The sequence below is a fragment of the Ornithorhynchus anatinus genome, chromosome 2 (assembly GCF_004115215.2).
Source record: "Ornithorhynchus anatinus isolate Pmale09 chromosome 2, mOrnAna1.pri.v4, whole genome shotgun sequence".
NCBI classification, from domain to species: Eukaryota; Metazoa; Chordata; class Mammalia; order Monotremata; family Ornithorhynchidae; genus Ornithorhynchus; species Ornithorhynchus anatinus.
In genome coordinates, this window is record NC_041729.1 from 134,886,112 (window position 1) to 134,913,144 (window position 27,033).

The window sequence follows — 27,033 nt, forward strand, 5'->3', positions numbered from 1 at the left end:
ACTCTGTGCAAAGTACTCTACTAAGCACTTGGGAGAGCACAATATAACATCAGTCACATTCCCTGCCCACAGCGAGCTCACAGTCTAGAGGGGAAGACAGACATTAATATAAATAAATAAATAAATACCAGATATATACATATAACTCAAGCCTTCCCGACAAGCCCCATTTTTCCTCTTGATTTTAAACTCCCTGTGGGCAGAGGGCATGTCTATCCCGGCTCTGCCACTTGTCCGCTGTGGGCAAGTCACTTCACTTCTCTGTGCCTCAGTTCCCTCAGCTGTAAAATGGGAATTAAGACTCTGGGCCCTAAGTGGGACAGGGACTGCGTCCAGCTCGATTACTTTGTATCTACCCCAGGGTTTAGTAGAGCGCCCGGAACATAGTAAGTGCTGAACGGATGCCACAGTTATTTTTATTATTCTGAATAAGCTGGTTCCTAAGGTGGCCCAGATAGGACTCAGAGAATCCAAGTGACTGAGTAGGGAGGAGCCATTTTAATCTTTCCCTTGTAACACTTGAAATCAACCAGTGGATGAATCGTATTGATCGGATGCTTAATGTGGCCAGATCACCGTACTAAGCGCTTGGGAGAATACAGTACAGCCCACTTCCCCAATTCCCCGCCCACCACAAGCTCACAGTCTAGAGGAACTCTCTTCCAGGGTTGGAGCTAGCTCTGAAGATGCCCTCTCCCCGAACGATGAAAACTCATCTGCCCGTCCAGCTGCTGCCTCCGTCCTTTTGGGAACAAAATTGCAAGGTAAGGCGAGCCCACCCTTCGGAAGGAGTTAAACCCCATGATGCTGAGCCTATCGATCAATGCCACCCAATTCCCCCGATTCATTCGTTCATTCGGTCGTATTTATTGAGCGCTTACTACGTGCAGAGCACTGTACTAAGCGCTTGGAATGTACAATTCGACAACAGGTAGAGACGATCCCTGCCCAACAGTGGTCTCACAGTCTAAACGGGGGAGACAGACCACAAAACAAAACAAAACAAGTAGTCTGGTGTCAGTATCATCAAGACAAATAGAATAATGTTGGTATTTGTAAAGCGCTTACTATGTGCAGAGCACTGTTCTAAGCGCTGGGGGAGATACAGGGTGATCAGGTTGTCCCATGTGGGGCTCGCAGTTTTAATCCCCATTTTACAGATGAGGGAACTGAGGCACAGAGAAGTGAAGTGACCTGCCCACAGTCACACAGCTGACAGGTGGCAGAGCAGGGATTCGAACCCACGACCTCTGACTCCAAAGCCCGTGCTCTTTCCACTGAGCCACGCTGCTTCTCGAATCATAGATATGTACACGTCATTAATAAATAATATATATAGATATGCACAAGTGCTGTGGGGAGGGGAAGGGGAAAGAGCAGAGGGAGGGAGTAGGGGGAATGGGGAGGGAAGGAGGAGCAGAGGGCAAGGGAGGGCTCGGTCTGGGAAGGCCTCCTGGAGGAGGTGAGCTCTCAGTAGGGCTTGGAAGAGAGGAAGAGAGTTAGTTTGGCGGAGGTGAGGAGGGAGGGCGTTCCGGGACCGCGGGAGGACGTGGGCCGGGGGTCGATGGTGGGACGGGCGAGAACGGGGCACGGCGAGGAGGTGGGCGACAGAGGAGCGGAGCGTGCGGGGTGGGCGGTGGAAAGAGAGAAGGGAGGAGAGGTAGGAGGAGGCAAGGGATGGAGAGCTCTGAAGCCAAGAGTGAGGAGTTTTTGTTTCATGCGAAGATTGATAGGCAACCCCTGGAGGTTTTTAAGGAGGGGAGTGACATGCCCACAGCGTTTCTGTAGGAAGACGATCCGGGCAGCGGAAAGAAGAATAGACTGAAGTGGGGAGAGACAGGAGGAAGGGAGAGCCGAGAGAAGGCTGACACAATAATCCAGTAGGGATATTATGAGAGCTTGTACCAGCACGATAGCCGTTTGGATGGAGAGAAGAGGGTGGATCTTGGCGATATTGTGAAGGTGAGATCCGCAGGTTTTGGTGACGGATTGGATGTGTAGGGTGAATGAGAGAATAGGGTCAAGGATGACATCAAGTTTGCGGGCCCGTGAGACGGGAAGGACGGTCGTGCCATCCACGGTGATGGGGAAGTCGGGGAGAGGACAGGGTTTGGGAGGGAAGATAAGGAGCTCGGTCTGGGACATGTTGAGTTTTAGGTGGCGGGCGGACATCCAGGCGGAGACGTCCCCAAGGCAGGAGGAGATACGAGCCTGGAGGGAGGGAGAGAGAAGAGGGGAGGAGATGGAGATTTGGGTGTCATCCGTGTAGAGATGATAGTTGAAGCCGTGGGAGCGAATGAGTTCACCAAGGGAGTGAGTATAGATGGGGAATAGAAGGGGGCCAAGAACTGAACCCATTAGCGGATGGGAGAGGGAGGAAGAGCCGGAAGGAGACCGAGAATGAAAGGCCAGAGAGATAAGAGGAGAACCGGGAGAAGACGGAGTCCTTGAAGCCAAGGTTAGATAAATGATGAGGAGAAGGGGTGGTCGACAGTGACAAAGGCAGCTGAGAGGTGAAAGAGGATGAGGATAGAGTAGAAGCCATTGGATTTGGCAAAAAGGAGGTCATGGGTGACCTTTGAGAGGACAGTTTCGGTGGAGTGGAGGGGATGGAAGCCAGATGGGGGGGGGCGGGGTCCAGGAGAGAACTGGAGTTGAAGGATTCAAGGCAGCGAATGTAGACGACTCATTCTAGGGGTTTGGAAAGGAAGGGTAGGAGGGAGATAGGACGATAACCGGAAGGGGAAGTGGGTTCGAGAGAGGGTTTTTTTAGGATGGGGGAGACGTGGGCATGTTTGAAGGCAGAGGGGAAGAAGCCGTTGGAGAGCGAGCGGTTAAAGACGGAAGTTAAGGAGGGGAGGAGGGAAGGGGCGATAGTTTTTATAAGGTGAGTGGAAATGGGGTCCGAAGCCCAGGTGGAGGGGGTGGCACTTGCGAGGAGGGAGGAGATCTCCTCTGAGGATACCGCGGGGAAGGATGGAAAAGTAGGGGAGAGGGTTGAGAGCGGGAGTGCGGCGGGGGGGGGAGATGGAGAAAGGGGCAGAGACTCAGCCCACTTCTCTCCTCTGCATCAGCAGTGAACTAAAATCCTCCCTTTCCTCTCCATCCGAACTGTTACCACATTGGTACAATCTCTGATCCTATCCAGTCTAGGTTACTGCAGCAACCTCCTTGCTGACCTCCCTGCTTTCTGTCTCTCCCCACTCCAGTTCCTACTTCACTCCACTGCTCGCATCATCTCTCTACAGAAACGTTCAGGACACGTCACCCCCACCTGCTCAAAAATCTCCAGTGGCTGCCTATCCACCTCAGTATCGAACGCAAACTCCTCACCGTTGGCTTTAAAACACTCCGTCACCCCGCCCTCTCCTACCTCACCTCCTTTCTCTCCTTCTACAACCCAGCCCACATACTTGGCTCCTCTGGTGCTCACCTTCTCACTCTGCCTGGATCTCAGCTGTCTCGCCGCTGAACCCTGGCCCACGTCCCGCCTCTGGCCTGGAACGCCCTCCCTCCTCAAATGCACCAGGCAGTGAATCTCCCCCGCTTCGAAGCTTTACTGAAGGCCCATCTCCTCCAAGAGGCCTTCCCAGACCAATCCCCACTTTTATCATCTCCCACTCCCTTCTATGTCACTCTGACTCGCTCTCTTTACTCTTCCCCCCTCCCTCTCCCACAGCATTTATGTATATCATCTGTCATTTGATTTATTTTTATTGATGTCTGTTTATCTGTACTGATGTCTGCCTCCCCTGCTCTAGATTGTGAGTTTGTTTGGGGCAGGGATTGTCACTCTTTATTGCTGTATTGTACTTTCCCAAGCTTTTAGTACAGTGCTCTGTGCTTAATAAATGAGATTGAATGAATGAATGAATGAATGAATGAATGAATGAATGAATGCATGGATTAATGGATGAATGAATGAATGAACTCAAGTCCTGGTGCCTGGCACACAGCAATTAACAATACCAATTTAAAAAAAATGGAGCTTGCAGGCACTTGTATCTAGGTCAGTCAGTAGCATCCGAGTGCTTACCGTGGTCAGAGCCTTGGAATAATAATAATAATAACAATAACGGTATTTGTTAAGCGCTTACTAGGTGGCAGGCACTCTACTAAGCCCTAGGGTACATACAAGATAATCAGGTCGGGCACAGTCCACGTCCCACATAAGGCTCCCAATCTTAATCCGCATTTTACAGATGAGGGAACTGAGGTTCAGAGAAGTTAGGTGATTTGCTCAAGGTCTCACAGCAGACACGTGGCGGAGCCGGGATCAGAACCCAGGTACTAAACACTTGGGAAAGTACAGAAGAACAGAGTTGGTAGTCACGTTCCCTGCCCACAACCAGCTTCCAATCCAGAACGCAGAGTGGCACAGTGGAAAGAGCACGGGCTTGGGAGTCAGAGTTCATGGGTTCTAATCCCGGCTCCTCCGCTTGCCAGCTGTGTGACTTGGGGCAAGTCACTTCACTTCTCCGCTCCTCAGTTCCCTCATCTGGAAAATGGGGATGAAGACTGTGAGCACCACGTGGGACAACCTAATGACCTTATATCTACCCCAGCGCTTAGAAGAGTGCTTGGCACATAGTAAACGCTTAACAAATACCACCTTTTTTTTTTAATGCAGAGAAAAGACAGATGACCAAATTTACCCATGGCAACGAAGAGCAGGTCTTTTACCCTCCCAGGCTCTGCTAGAGACAGCATCTTTCCTTCACACCCTCAATTGCCAAAGCCTCAAGCAGAGAGCCCCTTAGGAGATGAGGGCTAATTCTATATCAGACCCATTCCCTGCCCACAGAGAGCTCACAGTCTAGACATTAATGTACGTAAATTAATTAATTAAAAATGAAAGAGTAAATTGTCGTATTTGTTAAGCCCTTATTATGTGCCAGACACTGTACTAGCTCTGGGGTGGATACAAGCAAAGTAATAATAATATATTATTATATAATAGTAATATAATGTAGAGTGATTATTATAATTACGTAGAATAATTATTATATATAATAATGTAGTAATATTATAATAATAATATATAATAACAATGATAGCATTGTTAAGTGCTTACTACGTGCCACGCACGGTTACGAGTTAATCAGGTGGAACACAGTCCCCGCCCCACAGGGAGCTCACGATCTTAATCCCCACTTTACAGTTGAGGTAACTGAGGCCCAGAGAAGTGAAGTGACTTACCCGAGGTCACACAGCAGACAAGTGGCAGAGCCAGAAAGAGAACCCATTTCCTTCTGACTTCCAGGCCCATGCTCTGCCCACTAAACCACGCTGCTTCCCAATTACAGGATAAAGCCACTTGTGGCGTGGGGCTGGGAGGGAGGATGAATGAAAGGAGCAAGTCAGGGTGACGCAGAAGCGAGTGGGAGAAGAGGAAGGTTTAATCAGGGAAGGCTTCTTGGAGGAGATGGGCCTTCGATCAGGCTTGGAAGTGGGGGAGAGCAATTATCTGTCTGAAGTGAGGAGGAAGGGCGTTCCAGGCCAGAGGTAAGATGTGGGCGAGAGGTCGGAGGGGAGGTAGACGGGATGGAGGTACAGTGAGAAGGTGAGCGTTAGAGGAACAGAGTGTGCGGGCTGGGTTGGGGTAGGAGAGTAGGGAGGTGAGGTAGGAGGGGAACGAGGCGATCGACCGCTTTAAAGCCAATCGTGAGGAGTTTCTGTATGATGCAGAGACGGATGGGCAGCCACCGGAGTGTCTTGAGGAGCGAGGAAACGTGCTCTGAACGTTTTCGAAGGAAAATGATCCAGACAGCAGAGTGGATTATGGACCGGAGTGGGGAGACACAGGAGGCAGGCAGCTCAGCAAGGAGGCTGATTCATTCATTCATTCAATAGTATTTATTGAGCGCTTACTGTGTGCAGAGCACTGTACAAAGCGCTTGGAATGGACAAATCGGCGACAGGTAGAGGCAGTCCCTGATACGATGATCAAGACAAGATAGGAGAAGTGCCTGCATTAATATGGTAGAGGAAGGGGAGGATTTTAGCGATGAGCAGGAATAGGGTGATAATGATAATTATTATGGCATTTGTTAAGCACTGACTATGTGCCAGGCACTGCATTAAGCGCTAAGGTGGATAGAAGCAAATCGGATTGGGCCCTGTTCCCTGTTCCACACGGGGCAGGGTGGCTCGGTGGAAAGAGCACGGCTTGGGAATCAGAGGTCATGGGTTCGAATCCCCGCTCTGCCGCTTGTCAGCTATGTGACTGTGGGCAAGTCACTTCACTTCTCTGTGCCTCAGTTACCTCATCTGGAAAATGGGGATTAAGATTGTGAGCCTCATGTGGGACAACCTGATTACCCTGTATCTCCCCCGGCACTCAGAACAGTGCTCTGCACCTAGTAAGCGCTTAACAAATACCAACATTATTATTATTATTATTATTATTATTATTATTCTTAATCCCCATTTTATAAATGAGGTAACCAAGGCCCAGAGAAGTGAAGTGTCTTGTCTGAGGCCACACAGCAGACAAGTGGCAGAGCCGGGATTAGAATCCGTGACCTTCTGACTCCCATGCCCGTGCTCTAGTCTCTCCCCACCATTTAGTACAGTGCTCTGCACAAGAAGCAGCGTGGTCTAAAGGATAGAGCACGGGCCCGGGAGTTACAAGGACCGGCTCCGCCAGCTCCGCCACTCGTCTGCTGTGTGACCTTGAGCGGTCCACTTCACTTCTCTGGGCCTCGGTTACCCCATCTGTAAAATGAGGATTAAGACTGCGCGCCCGTGTGGAACGGAGACTATGTCCAACCTGATTCTATATCCAGCATTTAGAGGGCGGGCATTCCAGGCCAGAGACAGGACACGGGCGAGACGTAGGGGGGCAAGACAGACGAGATGGAGGTGCAGTGAATAAATTGGCATTAGAGGAGCGAAGTGTGGGGGCTGGGTCAGAGGAGGAGAGTAATGGGGAGAGGTAGAAGGGGGCGAGGTGATCGAGTGAACACCTAATAAGCACTTAACAGATACCACACAAAAAAAGTTAGTGCTCGATAAATACGTTTCAGAGATTGCTTGGGTAAGAAAGAACTTTGGGGCTCAGAGGTCAGCCAGGGCTGTGCACATAGTAAGCACTAAATGAATACCCCCGATTAGACTGTGAGCCCATCACTGGGCAGGGATTGTCTCTATCTGTTGCCGAATTGTACATTCCAAGCGCTTAGTACAGTGCTTTGCACATAGTAAGCGCTCAGTAAATACTACTGAATGAGTATTGAATGAATGGCTGATTGATTTGATGTTTTGTGCTCCCGCCAGGCCTATTGTAATTCATTCAATAGTATTTATTTCATTCAATAGTATTTATGGAGCGCTTACTATGTGCAGAGCACTGTACTGAGCGCTTGGAATGTACAAAATTGGCAAAGATACAGTCCCTGCCCATTGACGGGCTTACAGTCTAATCGGGGGAGACGGACGGACGAGAACAATAGCGATAAATAGAATCAAGGGGATGGACGTCTCATTAAAACAACAGCAATAAATAGAGTCAAGGGGATGGACATCTCATTAACAAAATAAATAGGGTAATAAAAATACATACAAAACACCTAGTGACGCCTAGAGTTCAAATAACAGAGGATGCCCAGGCCCTGGTGGTTAGGTGTCAGAGGGAAAGGGTTTCTCATTAGACAAGGGACAGCTTCCAAATCAGCCTCTTTGCCCCTACACCATCTTTTTCATCTCAAATCAGATCCATTCTGTTCTGTTCCCACGGAGTCAACCCCATTCAAAAGCCTCTTCCCAACCCCGTGATTCTCTGGCGAGTCAGGACTTCTCTTCCCGAGTGAAAAACAGGTTGGGCCGAAATAGGACCGGAGCATTTCTCACAGTTGTCATTTAGGACTTCTGCCCCACCTAAAGATTCCCAGAATACTTGGCTCATAACAGCGCGGCTTAGTGGAGAGAGCCCGGGCTTGGGAATCAGGGGACGTGGATTCTAATCCCGGCTCTGCCACTTGTCTGCTGGGTGGCCGTGGGCAAGCCGGTTAACTTCTCTGTGCCTCATTAGCGTGGCTCAGTGGAAAGAGCGCGGGCTCGGGAGTCCGAGGTCATGGGTTCGAATCCCGGCTCCGCCACTTGTCACCTGTGTGACTGTGGGCGAGTCACTTAACTTCTCTGTGCCTCGGTGACCTCATCTGTAAAATGGGCATTAAGACTGTGAGCCTCACGTGGGACAACCTGAATACCCTATATCTACCCCAGCACTTGGAACAGTGCTCTGCACATAGTAAGCGCTTAACAGACACCAACATCGTTATTATTATTATTACCTCATCTGTAAAACGGGGATTGAGACTGTGAGCCCCATGCGGGACAACCTGATTACCTTGTATCACTTAGAAGAGTGCTTGGTACAGAGTAAGTGCTTAACAAATACCCCAATTATTATTATTCACATTTATCCCTGGGTGGGTATGTTCTTTGATCGGTGGCCGCTAAGGAATCATTTTGTTTCTCCCTAATTCTGTTTTTCTCTGCCTCCGTCGCACCTCCTCTAGATCATCTATATAGCAAGAAATGCCAAAGACTGCCTAGTGTCCTACTATCACTTTTCAAGAATGAATAAAATGATCCCCGACCCAGGAACCTGGGAAGAGTACATGGAGTCATTCATGACCGGAAGAGGTACTGAAATAATTCTCGGTTTCGCTTCCCAACTGATTCAGAGGTTCAAGGGGTGAGAAAGTGGGAAGATATTCCGGCTCGGTCCTTTACCTTTGAATCTGGGGCTCTCCGTGAGAGTCTATCCACGCCGGTCAGTGTGTCAGGGAAGAGAAATGTGTCACCCACACTCCCTTCTCTGTGGTTTTCGCTTACAGATCCATTTTTGCTGCTCTGATCCACTTTCCTGTTTTGGGGAATCTCAGTCGACGCAAGAGATTTGCTCTCTCGGTTGTCGCTCACCGTGGTGGTCTGCCCATGGTGGTGGTCTTACAACCCCCCACAGCCGTTTGACATTATTTGTGTTGTGCCTCCCTGTGTCTTTTAATCAGTCTGTCGTATTGATTGAGCCCTTACTGTCTGCCGAGAACACCGTACTAAGTGCTTAGTAGGTTACAGTAGAACAGTTGGTAGACCGATTCCCTGCCCATTCATTCATTCAATCATATTTATTGAGCGCTTACTATGTGCAGAGCACTGTACTAAGCGCTTGGAATGGACAATTCGGCAACAGATAGAGACAATCCCTGCTCAATGAGACAATCCCCGCCCACAGTGAACTCGCAACCTAGAGCTCAGAAGCAGTACAACTTACTTGTAACCATCCCATTGCTTAGTACAGTGCACCACGGTGTAGTGGATAGAGCTTGGGCTTCGGAGTCGGAAGGTCATGGGTTCTAATCCTGGCTCCGTCACTTGCCTGCTGTGTGACCTTGGGCAAATCACTTCACTGGGCCTCAGTTACCTCATCTGAGAAATGGGGATTGAGACTGAAATGGGGATTGAGACTGTCTCATGTGGGACAGGGACTGTGCCCAACCCAATTTGCTTGTATCCATCCCAGCGCTTAGTACAGTGCTTGGCACATAGTAAGTGCTTAACAAACACCACAGTTTTTATTATTATTATTATTATTAAGTGGCTGAAACAATAATAATAATTGGTAATTTGGGGATTTGTTAAATGCTTATTAAGTGCCAAGCACTGTTCTAAGCATTGGGGTAGATACAGGGTAATCAGGTTGTCCCCCGTGGGGCTCACACTTTGAATCCCCATTTTACAGTTGAGGTAACTGAGGCACAGAGCAGAGTAGTGATTTGCCCAAGGTCACACGGCAGACAAGTGGCGGAGTCAAGATTAGAAACCGTGTCCACCGACTCCCAAGTATGTTCTCTTTCCACTAAACCACGCTACCTGGAACATGGTAAGCGCTTAACAAATGTCATCATCATCATCATCATCCACGTTCAAGGACTCTATTTCTGGCAGTGGCAGCAAGATTTCTTGGAGGAACCATGGGAGGATAATAATAATAATAATCGTGGAATTGGTTAAGCACTTACTATGTGCCAAGCACCGGACTGAGCGTGGTGATAGATACAAGTTAATCAGATTGGAGACAGTCCCTGTCCCACATGATCATACTCTTAATCCCTCTTTTACAGATGAGGTAACTGAGGCCCAGAGAAGTGAAGTGACTTGTCCAAGGTCACACAACAGACAAGTAGCGGAGCCGGGATCAGACTTCCGGGCCCACGCTTTATCCACTAGGCCACGCTGCTTTTCTTACTATGTCCTAAAGCGGATGAAGATAATCAGGTTGGACACAGTCCCTGTCCCACGTGGGGCTCACAGTCTAAGTGTTCTTGGCCCTCCTAGGACATCCATCCACACTGTGGTTAAAAATAGACTCCTAACTTTCCCCTCTAGTCATGAAATGTTCATTTCTGAACTTATCTAAACTCCTCTTGCATGTGCTGGTAGTTTTGGCCGCATAACGTAAATAAAATGAACGGTGATATTTGTTAAGCACTTACTACCTGCCAGGCAGTGTTCTAGGTGCTAAGGTAGGAAGAAGATGATTAGGTTGGACACAATCACTGTCCCACAGACAGATCACAATCTTCACCCCCATTCGTCAGAAGAGGAGACTGAGGCCCAGAGAAGTGAAGTGACTTGCTGCAGGTCACACAGCAGACAAGCGGCGGAGCTGGGATTAGAACCCAGGTCCTTCTACCTCCGGGGCCTGTGCTCTATTGACCTCTGGTCCACGTCCTACCTGCGGCCTGGAATGCCCTCCCTCCTCAAATCTGCAAAATTAATTAATTACTTAATTAATTACTGTATTTGGTATTCGTTAAGCGCTTACTATGTGCAGAGCACTGTTCTAAGCGCTGGGGTAGATACAGGGTAATCAGATTGTCCTACGTGAGGCTCACAGTCTTGATCCCCATTTTAAAGATGAGGGAACCGAGGCCCAGAGAAGTGAAGTGACTCGCCCACGGTCACACAGCTGACAGGCGGCAGAGCCGGGAGTCGAACCCATGACCTCTGACTCCGAAGCCCGGGCTCCTTCCACTGAGCCACGCTGCTTCCCGCGTACACTCCCCCCCTTCAAAGCCCTACTGAAGGCTCACCTCCTCCAAGAGGCCTTCCCAGACTAAGTAAGCCCCCCGTTTCCCTCGGCTCCCCAGCCCGCGTCACCTCGACTCGGTCCCTTCGCTCCACCCCCTCTCCCCGCTCCACAGCACTTGTGTATATAGGTACATATCTATCATTCTATTTATTCCTATTGTTGCCCGTTCACTTGTTTTGATGTGTTTGCATCTATAATTCTATTTATTTATATTGATGCCCGTTTACTTGTTTCCCCCCTTCCAGAGTGTAAGCCCGGAGTGGGCAGGGATTGTCTCTCTTTATTGCTGAACTGTACTTTCCAAGGGCTCAGCACGGCGCTCTGCACACAGTAAGCGCTCGATAAATACAACTGAAGGAATGAATAAACGAACTGAGCCGTGCTGCTTCGCTATCTTGTGGCAACTCATTCCACTTACTTATCCCTCCCCTTCCCTGCAACGTTCACAGCCCTGGAGGATGGAGCTTTTCTCTTCGGTATATTTTGAACCTCCCGTTTTCAAACCTTCATCCTTGTGCTGCAGGGTTTGGCAAAAAACCCAAAACCAAACAATTCCATATCCACCTAATTTATTCTCTTCTAACTTTATGAACTTTAATAATAATAATAATAACGTTGGTATTTGTTGAGCGCTTACTATGGGCAGAGCACCGTTCTAAGCGCTGGGATAGATACAGGGTAATCAGGTCGTCCCACATGAGGCTCACAGTTAATCCCCATTTTCCAGATGAGGGAACTGAGGCCCAGAGAAGTGAAGCGACTTGCCCACAGTCACCCAGCTGACAAGCGGCAGAGGCAGGATTCGAACCCATGACCTCCGACTCCCAAGCCCAGGCTCTTGCCATTAGACTATGCTGCTTGTCTGGGCGACTCACTAGGGTCACACAGCGGAGAAGTGGTGGAGCCGGGAGTAGGTTAGGATATGTTAGAGAAGCAGCGTGGCTCAGTGGAAAGAGCACGGGCTTGGGAGTCAGAGGTCATGAGTTCGAATCCCACCTCTGCCACCTGTCAGCTGCGTGACCTTGAACGAGTCACTTCACTTCTCTGTGCCTCAGTTACCTCGGCAGGAAAATGGGGACTGAGACCGTGAGCCCCACGTGGGACAACCTGATCGCCTTGTAGGTACCCCAGAGCTTAGAACTGTGCTCAGCAAACAGTAAGCGCTTAACAAATAACGTCATTATTATTATCATTATGTCGCAGTTACCTCGTCTGTGTAATGGGGATTAAGACTGTGAGCCTCATGGGGGGAATGGATTGTGTCCAACCTGATTAGCGGTGCTTAATACAGTGCCTGATACAGAGTAAGCATTCAACAAAGATCATTCAATTTTTTAAAAAAAGGAAGCCTCTCCATCTCAGTTGCCCACCTCGGTATCTCCTCCAGCTCTGGTAAAATCTCTGTTGCCTCTGGTTCTCTTTCGACCTCTCACAGTGCTCTGGGGGCCCTGGTATGAACACGTGAAAGGATGGTGGAAGGCGAAGGACAAGCATCGCATCCTCTACCTCTTCTATGAAGACATGAAGGAGGCGAGTGGGGAGCGAGGAGCGTGAGGATTTCAGGGCTCCCCCAACACCAACCACCTGGGCTTCTTCCTGCCAGGAGAGTTAGAAGATGGCGATCGTGGCGTTTGAGAAGCGTTTGAGAAGCAGCGTGGCTCAGTGGCAAGAGCCCGGGCTCGGGAGTCAGAGGTCGTGGGTTCTAATCCCGGCTCCGCCACTTGTCGGCTCTGTGATCTGGGGCAGGTCACTTCTCTGTGCCTCAGTTCCCTTATTGGCAAAATGGGGATTAAGACTGTGAGGCCCCGTGGGACAACCTGATTACCTTGTAACCCCCCCACCGGCACTTAGAGCAGAGCTTGGCACATAGTAATAATAACAATAATAATGATGGCTTTTGTTAAGTGTTTACTACTACTAATAATAATGTTGGTATTTGTTAAGCACTTACTATGTGCAGAGCACTGTTCTCAGCGCTGGGGTAGATACAGGGTCATCAGATTGTCCCACGTGAGGCTCACAGTTAATCCCCGTTTTACAGATGAGGGAACTGAGGCACCGAGAAGCGAAGTGACTTGCCCACAGTCACACAGCTGACAAGTGGCGGGGTCGGGATTAGAACCCATGACCTGTGATTCCCAAGCCCGGGCTCTTGCCACTGAGCCACGCTGCTTCTCTATGTGCAAAGCGCTGTTCTAAGCAGTGGGGAGAATACAAGGTGATAAGGTTGTCCCACGTGGGGCTCACAGTCTTCATCCCCATTTTACAGGTGAGGTCACTGAGGCACCGAGAAGTGAAGTGACTTGCCCAAAGTCACACAGCTGACAAGTGGCTGAACCGGGATTTGAGCCCATGACCTCTGACTCCCAAGCCCGGGTTCTTCCCATTAACGAATACAATTATTATTAGTATTATGTGTCAGGCATTGTTCTAAGCCCCGAGGTAGATACAAGCCAATGAGGTTGGACACAGTCCCTGTCCCACAAGGGGCTCGCATTTTAATCCCCATTTTCCGGATGAGGGAACTGAGGCCCAGAGAAGTGAAGTGACTTGCCGGCGGTCACACAGCAGACAAGTGGCGGAGCCGGGATTAGAAACCGCGGCCTTCTGCCTCCCAGGCCGGTGCTCTATCCACTAGGCCGTGCTGCAAAAATCAGGCTGATCTGAAGACGGTTTTATCTCCTCTGCCTTGCCCAGGCAGGGGGAATTCATTCATTCATTCAATAGTATTTATTGAGCGCTTACTATGTGCAGAGCACTGTACTAAACGCTTGGAATGGACAAATCGGTAACGGATAGAGACGGTCCCTGCCCTTTGACGGGCTCACGGTCTGATCGGGGAAGACGGGCAGACGAGAACAATAGCGATCGATAGAATCAAAGCAATAAATAGAATCAAAGCAATAAATAGAATCAAATGTCACGAGAGTCTGTTTTTGTGGGGGAACTTACAGGGGCCGTACAGTTTGGGAGCGAGAGACTGGAAGTAAGGTAACCTCCGTTCTCATCCCATTTCTGCCACCGCCTTGCTATGTGGCGAGTGTCAGTCACCTAACGTCTCTGCACCCCAGTTTCCTCATCTGTGAAATGGGGATAGGAGAGCCGTTTTTATCTGTGTGACCTCGAGCAAGTCGCTTCACTTCTCTGGGCCTCAGTGACCTCATCTGTAAAATGGGGATTAAGACCGTGAGCCCAGTGTGGGGCGGGGACTTCATCCAATCTGATTAGCTTGTATTCCCCGCCGCCCCCAGAGCCTGGCACAGAGTAAGCACCTAACAAATACCACAATTATCATTATCATTATTATCCTTATCATTAGTACTTTGGTTCTCCCAGGGTTCAGGCTGACATTCCCGACTCCTCTTCAAACAGGACCCAAAGCGTGAGCTCCGGAAGTTGTTGCGGTTCATGGAGAAGGACCTGCCTGAAGAGATCGTGGATAAAATCATCTACCACACCTCATTCGACGTGATGAAGAACAACCCCATGGCCAACTACACCACCCTGCCTTTATCAGTGATGGACCATTCCATCTCCCCATTCATGAGGAAAGGTCCGTGAGGCTTCTTTTCCTGGGAAGATCCAAACCGTCCTCCAGATAGCTGAAGGGGTTTAGAAAATCACTGTCCCTAATAATGGTGGTATTTAATGATAATTATCATTATTACGGCATTTGTTAAGCACTTACTATGTGCCAGGCACTGTACTCAGCGCTGGGGTGGATGTAAGTGCATCGAATTGGATGCAGTCCCTGTCCCACGGGGGGCTCGCAGTCTCAATCCCCATTTTACAGATAAGGTGACTGAGGTTCAGGGAAGTGAAGTGACTTTTCCAAGGTCACACGGCAGACAAGTGGTGGAGACGGGACTGGAGCCCATGACCTTCTGACTCCCAGGCCCGTGCTTTATCTACTATTGTCAGCTGGGTGGCCGTGGGCAAGTCACTTCACTTCTCTGGGCCTCAGTGACCTCATCTGTAAAATGGGGATGAAGACTGTGAGCCTCGCGTGGGACAACCTGATGACCCTGGATCTCCCCCACCGCTTAGAACAGTGCTCTGCACATAGTAAGCGCTTAACAAATACCAACGTTATTATTACTAAACCAGGCTGCTTATTTAAGTGCTTACTATGTGCTCAGCACTGTACTAAGTCCTGGGGCAGATACAAGATAAATCAAATCCCACATGAGGCTCACGTCTAAGTAGGAGGGGGAACCATGTTGAATCCCCATTTTGCAGATGAGTGAACTGAGGTATAGAGAAGTGAATTATTAGTATCTGTTAAGTGCTTACTATGTGTCAGGCACCACAAGAAGCACTGGGGTAGACAGAAATTGATCAGTTGGACCCAATAGTCCCTCATGGTGCTTACAGTTCTTAATGCCCATCTTACAGATGAGATAACTGAGGCCCAGAGGAAAGGAAGTGACTTACCCAAGGTCACACAGTAAACGAGTGGTCAACGGGGATTAGAAGGATTAGAGAAGCAGCGTGGCTCAGTGGAAAGAGCCCGGGCTTGGGAGTCAGAGGTCATGGGATCGTATCCCGGCTCCGCCACTTGTCAGCTGTGCGACTGCGGGCAAGTCGCTTCACTTCTCTGGGCCTCCGTTACCTCAGCTGTAAAATGGGGATGAAGACTGTGAGCCCGATGGGGGACAACCTGATCACCTTGTATCCCCCCCAGCGCTTAGAACGGTGCTTTGCACATAGTAAGCGCTTAACAAATACCAACATTATTATTAGAATTCAGGTCCTTCTGACTCCCGGGCCTGGGCCGGGCCTGGGCTCTTTCCATCAGGCCACGCTGCCTCCCTGCTCTGGCAGCTGAGCCTCCCGTCACCCGTAGCAACAGGGCAGGAGAGATGAGGCTGGTCAGAGCCCTGGTGGACAGGTCTTCCGGCCCCTCCAGGTAGAGGGGCAGTGGAATTAACAAATTCCAACATTATTAAGGACTTGGATTTGTACCTTTTATTCACCCCTCCCTTGTCCCCAGAGCACTTACGTACGTAGCCATGATTTATTTATTTATATTAATGTCTGTCTTCCCCTCTAGACTGGAAGCTCCTTGGGGTCAGGGAACATGTTTAACAACTCTGTTGTACTCTCCCAAGAGCTTAGTACAGTGCTCCGCATATAGTAATCATGTAATAAATATCATCGAATGATTAACAAGCTTAGTCTAGAAGGAGAGACAGACATTGATATCCATAATTAATTTAGAGGAGAAGCAGCATGGCCTAGTGGGTAGAGAGCACTGGCTTGGGGATCAGAGAGCCTGGGTTCTAATTCTGACTCTACCATTTGTCTGCTGTGTGACCTTGAGCAAACCACTTCACTTCTCTGGACCTCATCTGTATAAGGGAAATTAAGACTGTGAGCCCTGTGTGGGACAGGGACTGTATCCAACCTGATTAACTTGTATCTACCCCAGCGCTTAGTATAGTGTCTGGCACAGAGTAAGTGCAGAAAGAAAGAGAGAAAAAAAGGATGGAAGGGAAAGAAGGGAAGGGAGGGAGGGAAGGAAGGAAGGAGTAAAGGAAGGGAGAGAGGGAGTAAGGAAAGAAGAAAGGGAGGGAGGATGGATGGAAGGAAGAGCGAGTGAGGAAGGAAGGGAGGGAGGGAGAGAGAATGAGGAAGGAAGGAAGGAAGAGAGAGCGAAGAAGGAAGGAAGAAAGGGAGGAAGGAAGGGAGAGAGAGAGAGAGAGTAAGTAAGGAAGGAGGGAGGGAGGATGGAAGGAAGGGATGAGTGAGCGAGTAAGGAAGGAAGAAAGGGAGGGAGGGTGGAAGGAAGGAAGGAAGGGAGGAAGGGAGGAAGGGAAGGCGGGAGGGAGGGAGGGAGGGAGGAATAGAAGGAAAAGAAAGAAAGAAGAGAAGGGTAAGAAAGAAAGAATGTATACAATCCCAAGCTCTCTGAGTTCAGACCCAGAACCTGTGCTGAGTGTAGAGCAGCCTGGCCCCTAGGACCACCGGTGGCAAATACGAAGTCCTCTCAGAGGAGCCGTGACATTCGAACGACTGACCGGGGTAGGACACGCAGCCTTGATTCAGCCAGGTGTTCCCGGCAGGCCGGAACGCCACCTCCGGTCTGCCCACTGACCGGGGCCTCCACGGGTAAGTTGATCACCGTGCCGTGGGGTCAGATTCCTCGGGGAACCCTGAGCTCGCGCGATCGAGGCCGACCCCCGTCCCACCCTGCCTCGTCGACTGCACGGAGGAAGACGGGACAGCCGGAGGAAGGAGGCCCCACGGTACGAACAAGGCCGCGTGAAGGACGACAGCCAAGTTTCTTACCTATCGTTCCACGAATCTCGGGGCCCCGGGGATATCTGGAAGGGAGCATCGAGCCAGATGGTCGATGCTTCCCCAAACGGGGCCCCCTCTGTTCTCGGCACACCAGAGGGGATATAAGGCAGCGCGTGCGAGGGGGAGGGCGCGGTGTGACCTCTCCAAGTCCGCCGGCCGCCACGGACTGTTCCGTGAGTAAGCCCTCCCACCGCGGGTGACTTTGGACAAGTCACTTCTCGGTGCTTCAGTTCCCTCATCTGTAAAATGGGCATTAAGACTGTGAGCCTCACGTGGGACAACCTGATTACCCTGTTTCTACCCCAGCGCTTAGAACGGTGCTCGGCACATAGTAAGCGCTTAACAAATACCAACATTATTATTAAATCATCCGCCCCTTTCTTCGGTATTCCATTACAATCGATGTACGGGGGACAGATTCATTCATTCATTCATTCATTCAATAGCATTTACTGAGCTCTTACTACGTGCAGAGCACCGTACTAAGCGCTTGGAATGAACAAGTCGGCAACAGATAGAGACGGTCCCTGCCCTTTGACGGACTCACGGTCTAATCGGGGGAGACGGACGGACGAGAACGACGGCGATAAATAGAGTCGAGGGGAAGAACGTCTCGTAAAAACCGACGGCGACTAAATAGAATCGAGGCGATGTACATTTCATTCACAAAATGAATAGGGTGATGAAAATATATACAGCTGAGCGGATGAGTACGGTGCCGAGGGGATGGGAAGGGAGAGGGGGAGGAGCAGAGGGAGATGGGGGGAAAAGAGGGTTAAGCTGCGGAGAGGTGAAGGGGGGGCGGTAGAGGGAGTAGAGGGAGAAGGGGAGCTCAGTCTGGGGAGGCCTCTCGGAGGAGGTGAGTTTCAAGTAGGGTTTTGAAGAGGGGAAGACAATCAGTCTGGCGGAGGTGAGGAGGGAGGGCGTTCCGGGACCGCGGGAGGACGCGGCCCGGGGGTCGACGGCGGGACGGGCGAGACCGGGGGACGGCGAGGAGGTGGGCGGCGGAGGAGCGGAGCGTGCGGGTGGGCGGTGGAAAGAGAGAAGGGAGGAGAGGTAGGAAGGGGCGAGGTGACGGAGAGCCTCGAAGCCTAGAGTGAGGAGTTTCTGTTTGGAGCGGAGGTCGATAGGCGACCGCTGGAGTTGTTTAAGAAGGGGAGCGACAGGCCCAGATCGTTTCTGCGGGAAGATGAGCCGGGCGGCGGAGTGAAGAATAGACCGGAGCGGGGCGAGAGAGGAGGAAGGGAGATCAGAGAGAAGGCCGACGCGGTAGTCTAGCCGGGAAATAACGAGAGACCGTAGCAGTAAGGTAGCCGTCTGGGTGGAGAGGAAAGGACGGATCTCGGCGATATCGTAGAGGTGAAACCGGCAGGTCTCGGCAACGGATAGGATGCGTGGGGTGAACGAGAGAGACGAGTCGAGGACGACACCGAGATCGCGGGCCCGAGAGACGGGAAGTACGGTCGTGCCGTCGACGGTGATAGAGAAGTGCGGGAGAGGACCGGGTTCGGGAGGGAAGACGAGGAGCTCAGTCTCGCTCGTGTTGAGTTTTAGGTGGCGGGCCGACATCCAGGTGGAGACGTCCCGGAGGCGGGAGGAGATGCGGGCCCGAAGGGACGGGGGCGGAGATGTAGATCTGCGTGTCATCTGCATAGAGATGGTAGTCGAAGCCGTGAGAGCGGATGAGTTCACCGAGGGAGTGAGTGTAGATGGAGAACGGAAGAGGGCCGAGAACCGACCCTCGAGGAACTCCGACAGTTAAAGGATGGGAGGGGGAGGAGGCGCCCGCGAAGGAGACCCAGAATGACCGGCCGGAGAGGTGAGAGGAGAACCGGGAGAGGACGGAGTCCTCGAAGCCGAGGTGAGATAAGGTGTGGAGGAGGAGGGGATGGTGGACGGTGTCAGAGGCAGCAGAGAGGTCAAGGAGGATCAGAATGGAGTAGGAGCCATCGGATCTGGCAAGAAGGAGGTCACGGGTGACCTTAGAGAGAGCGGTCTCGGTAGAGCGGAGGGGACGGAAGCCAGATCGGAGGGGGTCCGGGAGAGAATGGGAGTTAAGGAATTCTAAGCAGAGTTAAGGAATTACGCAGGCCCCGGTCCCGCCCGGTCCACGTGCCTCTGTCTTGGCCTTGTTGCAGGGATGCCCGGAGACTGGAAGAACCATTTCACGGTGGGGCAGAATGAGCGCTTCGACGAAGACTACGAGAGGAAGATGGCTGACACTTCCCTGACTTTCCGCACTGAGATCTGAGAGCGGGGGAAACGATTCTGAGGCGATGGGGATCGAAAACCAGAGAACGTCTTTTCCTCCCACGGTCCCCCGTACCGACCTGGGGTAATAATAACAGTAATCACCAAATTTGGTAAGCGCTCACTATGCGCCAGGAACTGTTCTAAGCGCTGAAATAAGCTCTGTGGGGGAATAGCAGAAAAGAGGCCCCGAGATTTTGAGCCTATTGTGTGCATTTGTCTGTGTTGTGTTCGAAAGATTTCATCACACCTGATGTTTCTGTCTCCTGTTCCCTTCTCCCCACCTTTATACCTAGATTGTGAGCCCCCCATGGTACGCGGACCGTGCCTAATTCCCGCCTCTGTATTCTTTCCTAGCGCTTAGTACCGTCCTCTAGACTGTAAGCTCACCTCTTGATGGTAAAGTCGTTATGGGCAGAAAATGTGTTAGCTAATTCTGTCCTATACAGTGCTCTGTATCCAATAAGTGCTTGACAAATACCTCTTATTGCTCTGTACACATTAAGCCCTTAATAAATACTATTACTATGCTATACACTGATAATTGTCCTCTAAAAATATTGTTGTCTAAGTTGGACAGAACACCGTACTAGGCACTTGCTGACATTCTGGGGGAAAATAATCAATTAGAAACCTTATCTGTCCACAGAGAACTCACCAACAGGAACGATAGCAAAGAGATCATGAACAGATCAACTTATTTAAACTTATATCGCAACAGTTGGAATAGGGGTTTCCCACAGTCGGTAAACAGGAACTTTTTTTGAGAGGTGACAGGTCTAGGCGGAAAAGGAAGGATCTGGGCAACTAAAGACTGGAGTTTTAACTCCACCACTGGCTTGCTGTGTGTATCTTTGCTCAAGTCATTTATCCTTTTGTAGTCTGACTCTTTTAACCTGTAAATTGGAGATGACGACAGCTTCCTCTCCCTACTCTCAAGGACGGTGAGAAGACAAAATATGATAGGTAACGGAAAAAAGCCTGTTGGAAAAATTAAGTGCCTTATAATAATAATAATTATGGTATTTAAGTGATTACTATGTGCCAGGCACCGTACTAAGCGCTGGAGTGGATGGAGCGCTGGAGCAGCATGGCTCAGTGGAAAGAGCGCGGGCTTTGGAGTCAGAGGTCATGAGTTCGAATCCCAGCTCTGCCACTTGTCAGCTGTGTGACTGTGGGCAAGTCACTTAACTTCTCTGTGCCTCAGTTACCTCATCTGTAAAATGGGGATTAAGACTGTGAGCCCCACGTGGGACTACCTGATTCCCCTGTGTCTACCCCAGCGCTTAGAACAGTGCTCGGCACATAGTAAGCGCTTAACAAATACCAACATTATTATTACACGTAAATGGGGTTGGACACCGTCCTAGTCCCACGTGGGGCTCACAGTCTCCATCCCCATTATACAGATGAGGTAACTGAGGCACAGAGAAACGAAGTGACTTGCCCAAGGTTACGCCGGAGACAAGTGGTAGAGCTGGAATTAGAAGCCGTGACATTCTGACTCCCCCTGCCCCATGCTGCTTCTCTAATAAATGCAAGCTCTTATTGATATCTCGAAATAAATCGATGGCATTTATTGAGCACTTACTTTGTGCAGAGCACTGTACTAAGCACTTGGAAGAGTGCAATAATCCATTCAATCCTATTTATGGAGCCCTTACTCCGTGCCGAGCATTACGCTAATCCGATCGATCCCAAAAAGCACTGTGCTAATCCAATCCAAAAGAGTTGGTAGACGTGTTCCCTGCCCACTACGAGCTTACAGTCTAGACGGGGAGACAGACATGAATATAAATAAACGAATAGACAAATAAATAAAATATGGCTTTGTACATGAGTGCTACGGGGATAAGGGAGGGGTGAATAAAGAGGGCAACTCCAAGAGCGAGGGTGACACAGAAGGGAGTGGGAGAAGAAGAAATGAGGGCTTAGTCGGAGAAGACCCCTTGGAGGAGACGTGCTTTTAATCAGGTTTTGAAAGTGGGGAGGGTCACTCAGTCAATCGCATTTATTGAGCACTTACTGCGTGCAGACCACTGTACTGAGTGCTTGGTAGAGTACAGTAGAACAATAGAACAGACTCATTCCCTGCCCACAGTGAGCTTACAGTCTAGAGGAGAGCGAAACTCCGATGGGTTTGAAGAGGGAAGACAATCTAGGCCAGAGGCAGAATGTGAGTGAGATGTTGGTGGGACTATAGATGAGATGGAGGTACAGGGCATCAAGAGGAGCTAAGTGAGCAGGCTGAGGTAGTAGGAAAGCGGCGAGGTAAGATGGCGGGGAAGGTGACTGAGCGCTTTAAAGCTAATGGTAAGGAGTTTCTTCCCCTCTCAGGGTGGCACCTGGAGAGTTTCCAGCACTCCACCAGTCTCGACTACGGGAGGGAGAGTCAAGCAGAGGCCTGTCCATTCCATTCCTAGCTTGCCCAGTGGCTGGAGAGTGGCGGGCCGTCTGCTACAAGTCAAAACTCACCCATGCTGGGCAGCATTTATTCGTTCAGTTGTATTTATTGAGCGATTACTACGTGCAGAGCACTGTACTAAGCGCTTGGAATGGTAAATATGATGCATTCAATCATATTTAATGAGCACTTCGTGTCGAGCATTACACTAATCCGATCAATCCCAAAAAGCACTGTGCTAATCCAATCCAAAAGAGTTGGTAGACGTGTTCCCTGCCCACTACGAGCTTACAGTCTAGACGGGGAGACAGACATGAATATAAATAAACGAATAGACAAATAAATAAAATATGGCTTTGTACATAAGTGCTGTGGAGATAAAGGAAGGGTGAGTAAAGAGGGCAAATCCAAGAGTGAGGGTGACACAGAAGGGGAGTGAGAGAAGAAGAAATGAGGGCTTAGATAGAGATAGAGCCCAGTGACGGGCTCACAGTCTAACCGGGAGGGAAAAGACAGCAAAACAGAACAAAACAAAAACAAGACAACATCATCAAGATCGCGCCACAGGAGAGAGTCGGGGGCAGAGACTCGAGTTTACCACGTGGAAGGAGGCAATGGTAAACCACTTCCATATTTTGACCAAGAAAACTCTGTGGATCCGCCACCGGAACGATTGCAGACGGAGAGCGGGGCGTTCGGGGAGAGATGGGTCCGTGGTGTCGCTATGGGTCGGAAACGACTCGGCAGCGTAAGAAAAGACAAGAAGGAGTTTCTGTTTGATACGGAGGTGGATGGACAACCACTGGAGGTTCTTGAGGAGTGGAGAAACATGGGCTGACTGGTTTTGTAGGAAAATGATCCGGGCAGCAGAGTGAAGTATGGACTGGAGCGAGGAATGACAGGAGGCAGGGAGGTCAGAAAGGAGGCTGATGCAGTAATCAAGGCAGAATAGGATAAGTATCTGGATTAATGCGGTAGCATTTTGGATGGAGAAGAAAGGGCAGATTTTAGCGACGTTGTGAAGGTTGAAGCGACAGGTCGCTGGTAGACGGTAGACACGTTCCCCGCTTTCAATGAACTTACAGTCCGGGGGGTGACAGACATCATAAATAAAGATACGCACGTAAGTGCTAAGGGGCTGAGGTTGGGGGGAATATCAAATGCCCAAAGGGTACAGATCCAAGCTTGTAGATGACACAGAAGGGAGAGGGAGTCAGGGAAAAGAGGGTTTATTCGCCGAAAGCTTCTTCGAAGAGATGTGACCTTGATAAAGTTTTGAAGGTGGGCAGGGTGGTGTATATAGAGAAGGGAGTGGGCGGGCGGTCCAGGCCAGAAAGAGGGCAAGGGAAAGGGCTTAGCAGCGAGAGAGACGGGTTAGAGGCACAGTGAACGAGACGGCACTAAAGGAACAGAGTGTGCGGGCCGGGCTCTAGTAGATCAGTGAGGAAAGGGAGGTGGGGCCACCCGACTGAGTGTTTTAAAGCCGAAGGTAAGGACTCTCTGATCAATTAAAGGTACTGACCTTTGGGGGGTTCAAAGCCAAAGGATAACATTGAAATTGGTTCATTCATTTGTATTTATTAAGTGCTTACTGGGTGCAGAGCACTGTACTAAGCCCTTTGGAGAGGACAGTGCAACAATAAACAGTGACGATCCCTGCCCACAAGAATAATGTTGGTATTTGTTAAGCGCTTACTATGTGCAGAGCCCTGCTCTAAGCGCTGGGGTAGATACAGGGTAATCAATGCGCTCACAGTCTAAAATGAGTGGAGGGCTTTTACGGGACAGAAAAACAGCTTGCACGTCCCAAAGCAAGGGAGAAATGTTTCTCACAACCACCGCTGAGCTGAGAAGCAGAAAAAACAGTTTTCTAGAAGGTGCGTTATTTAAATAATGGCCCGGGTGAAAATCAGACAGTTAGAACCGTAGGAAAGATAGAGTGATCCACTGAATTCAGAGGAATAACCCCTACCAGAAATTCTCGGAACTGGAATAGTATTCTGGGAACACGATCCGGTGGTTTCAGAAGACAAGTCCGCGACCCGATGGCGTGTGCACGGGTCCGGGAATTAGAAGACCGGAATCCTCATCCCATCTGTGTCACTGGCTTGCTGTGTGACCCTGGGCTGGTCGCTTACCCTCCCTGTCCCCCAGTTCCCTCACCTGTCAAACGAGGAGAGTAATTTCTGCCTCCCTCTAACTCCTAGGATGCTGGGAGGGTAAAATGCGATCGTCGACGTGATAATTGTGTTTTGGGGGAAAAAAAAAAAGTGTCCTAGCAGATTCGATGTAGATTATTATCACGTTGGAGGATCAAGGACTAGCCCAGGGTGCCGGAGTCATTTGTTTGAGCCGGAGTCATTTATCAATGACAAGAAAGCCGGGTCTAGTTTAATCATCGCATTAAAGACCTGTGAATCGGTTTTCACCTTGGACACATTAATAATGTTGGTATTTGTTAAGCGCTTACTATGTGCAGAGCACTGTTCTAAGCGCTGGGGTAGACACAAGGGAATCAGGTTGTCCCACGAGGGCCTCGCAGTCTTCATCCCCATTTTACAGATGAGGTAACTGAGGCACCGAGAGGTTGAGCGACTTGCCCAAAGTCACACAGCTGACAAGTGGCGGAGCCGGGATTCGAAACCATGATCTCTGACTCCAAAGCCGGTGCTCTTTCCACTCACGACCTGCTCCTCGTCCCTGTAATCTGCCATTCACGATCTGTGCAAGTATGTTTTTGCTTTAATACAAGATGTCCCCGAGGGAACTTTGCGCAATCCGAAATTAAGCAATAGGCTTTCTGAAACGTGAAAATGCTAAAAGAACAGGGACTCTGCGTTCCTAAGAGCGAGATTAGGGGATCTGCGATGAGCTTATTAAACAGGAATGTTCTCTTCTAATTACTGCCATATCTCATCGGGCTTAAATTCTCAGACCTGCTATTTTTTTTTTTTTGTCCCAGGAAACGGAGAGAACGTCTCTCAGTTTCGAGCCTGGAGACGGGGGAGAAGCCGAATGGAAATTGAAAACATCTTTTGAGGCGGGATATAGTCTCTTGGAACTGTCTCTATCTGTTTGGAACTATCTGTTGCCGAATTGTCCATTCCAAGCGCTTAGTACAGTACTCTGCCCATAGTAAGCGCTCAATAAATACTATCCAATGAACTATTTCAACTCCAAGCACACGCTCTGTTACCAGTACTGATTTATCCGCGGGACTCGAGGATGTCCTGTTGAAGATGGCGTGAGAGGCCCAGGGGAAAGAGCACAGGCCTGAGAGTCGAAGGGCCCCGGCTCTAATCCCGGCTCTGCCGTTTGCCTGCTGGGTGACCTCGGGCAAGTCACTGGACTGCTCGGTGCCTCAGTTTCCTCATCCGCAAAAACGGGGATTCGATAGCTGTTGTAATAATAATGATGATGTCGGTATCTGTTAAGCGCTTACTGGGTGCAGAGCGCTGTTCTAAGCGCTGGGGTAGACACAGGGGAATCAGGTCGAGCTTGAGACGTCCCCCGTCCCCGACGGTGCGGATTTGAGAACCGTCCCGCGTCGGCTTTACGATTATCCTGGTCTGGCACCACCAGCCTCGCAGAGTTTGAGCTCTGGCCGAGGTGGTCCTGACTCAGTATCGGGACTGCCAGCCTAGGAAAGCACACGCATATGGATATGAAGGTGGTGTAACAGAACTCCTTCTAATAATGACGGTATTGGTTAAGCGCTTACTACGTGCCGAGCACTGTCCTAAGCGCTGGGGGAGACACAGGGGAATCGGGTTGTCCCACGTGGGGCCCACGGTCTTCATCCCCCTTTTACAGATGAGGGAACCGAGGCACCGCGAAGTGAAGTGACTCGCCCAAAGTCACCCAGCTGACAAGCGGCCGAGCCGGGATTCGAACCCACGACCTCGGACTCCAAAGCCCGGGCTCTTTCCACCGAGCCACGCTGTATTTATCTTGATGTTACTGATGCCTGACTACTTGTTTTCTTTTGCCGTCTGTCACCCCTCCCCTAGACTGTAAGCCCGTCGTCGGGCAGGGATTGTCTCTCTCTGTGGCCCGACTGTCCATTCCAAGCGCCTAGGACAGTGCTCTGCACACAGTCAGTGCACCTAGTAAGTATGATTGAGTGGCTCAGTGGAAAGAGCCCGGGCCTGGGAGTCAAGGGTCCCGGGTTCCAATCCCATCTCTGCCACTTATCAGCTGGGTGGCTGTGGGCGAGTCACTTCACTTTAGAGAAGCAGCGTGGGCTCAGGGGGAAGAGCCCGGGCTTGGGAGTCAACGGTCATGGGTTCCAATCCCGGCTCCGCCACCTGTCGGCTGTGTGACCGTGGGCCAGTGGCTTCACTTCTCTGGGCCTCAGTGACCTCATCTGGAAAATGGGGACTAAGACTGCGAGCCCCACGTGGGACAACCTGATCCCCCTGTGTCTCCCCCAGCGCTTAGAACAGTGCTCGGCACAGAGTAAGCGCAAATACCAACATTGAATGGATGAATGGATGGATGGATGGATGGATGGATGAATGAATGAATGAATGAATGAATGAATGAATGAATGAATGAATGAATGAATGAATGAATGAATGAAAATGGTCTCCCGCTACAATCCGGGCTTCTCCCTTCACAGGACCCCGCCCTCCGGCCGGCCCCGCCCCCAGATCCGCCGGCCAATCCCCGTCCTCCCTCCAGCCGAGCCCCGCCCCCAATCCCGCCGGCCAATCCCCTCCCTCCAGCGAAGCCCCGCCCCCCTGGCCCCGCCCCAAAGGCCCGACTCCGCCCCCAGCCCCGCCGGCCAATCCCCGTCCTCCCTCCAGCCGAGCCCCGCCCCCAATCCCGCCGGCCAATCCCCTCCCTCCAGCGAAGCCCCGCCCCCCTGGCCCCGCCCCAAAGGCCCGACTCCGCCCCCAGCCCCGCCGGCCAATCCCCGCCCTCCCTCCAGCCCGGCCCCGCCCCTAACCCCGCCCCCACCCCGCCGGCCAAT

At 50.6% G+C, this 27,033-nt stretch overlaps 1 protein-coding gene across 2 annotated transcripts in view; it reads left to right on the top strand.

The window, feature by feature from the left end:
- LOC100090962 (sulfotransferase 1C1-like) overlaps positions 1 to 20,193 on the top strand; it is a 32,525-nt gene extending 12,332 nt beyond the window's left edge. For both annotated transcript variants that reach the window (XM_029048642.2, XM_029048649.2), the window contains 5 exons: positions 667 to 764; positions 8,523 to 8,649; positions 12,537 to 12,631; positions 14,474 to 14,654; positions 19,543 to 20,193. In XM_029048642.2, coding sequence (XP_028904475.1) covers positions 667 to 764; positions 8,523 to 8,649; positions 12,537 to 12,631; positions 14,474 to 14,654; positions 19,543 to 19,655 — 614 coding nt within the window. In that variant the 3' untranslated portion in view covers positions 19,656 to 20,193. The remainder of the gene's footprint in view (positions 1 to 666; positions 765 to 8,522; positions 8,650 to 12,536; positions 12,632 to 14,473; positions 14,655 to 19,542) is intronic.
- Positions 20,194 to 27,033: the final 6,840 nt, after the last annotated feature.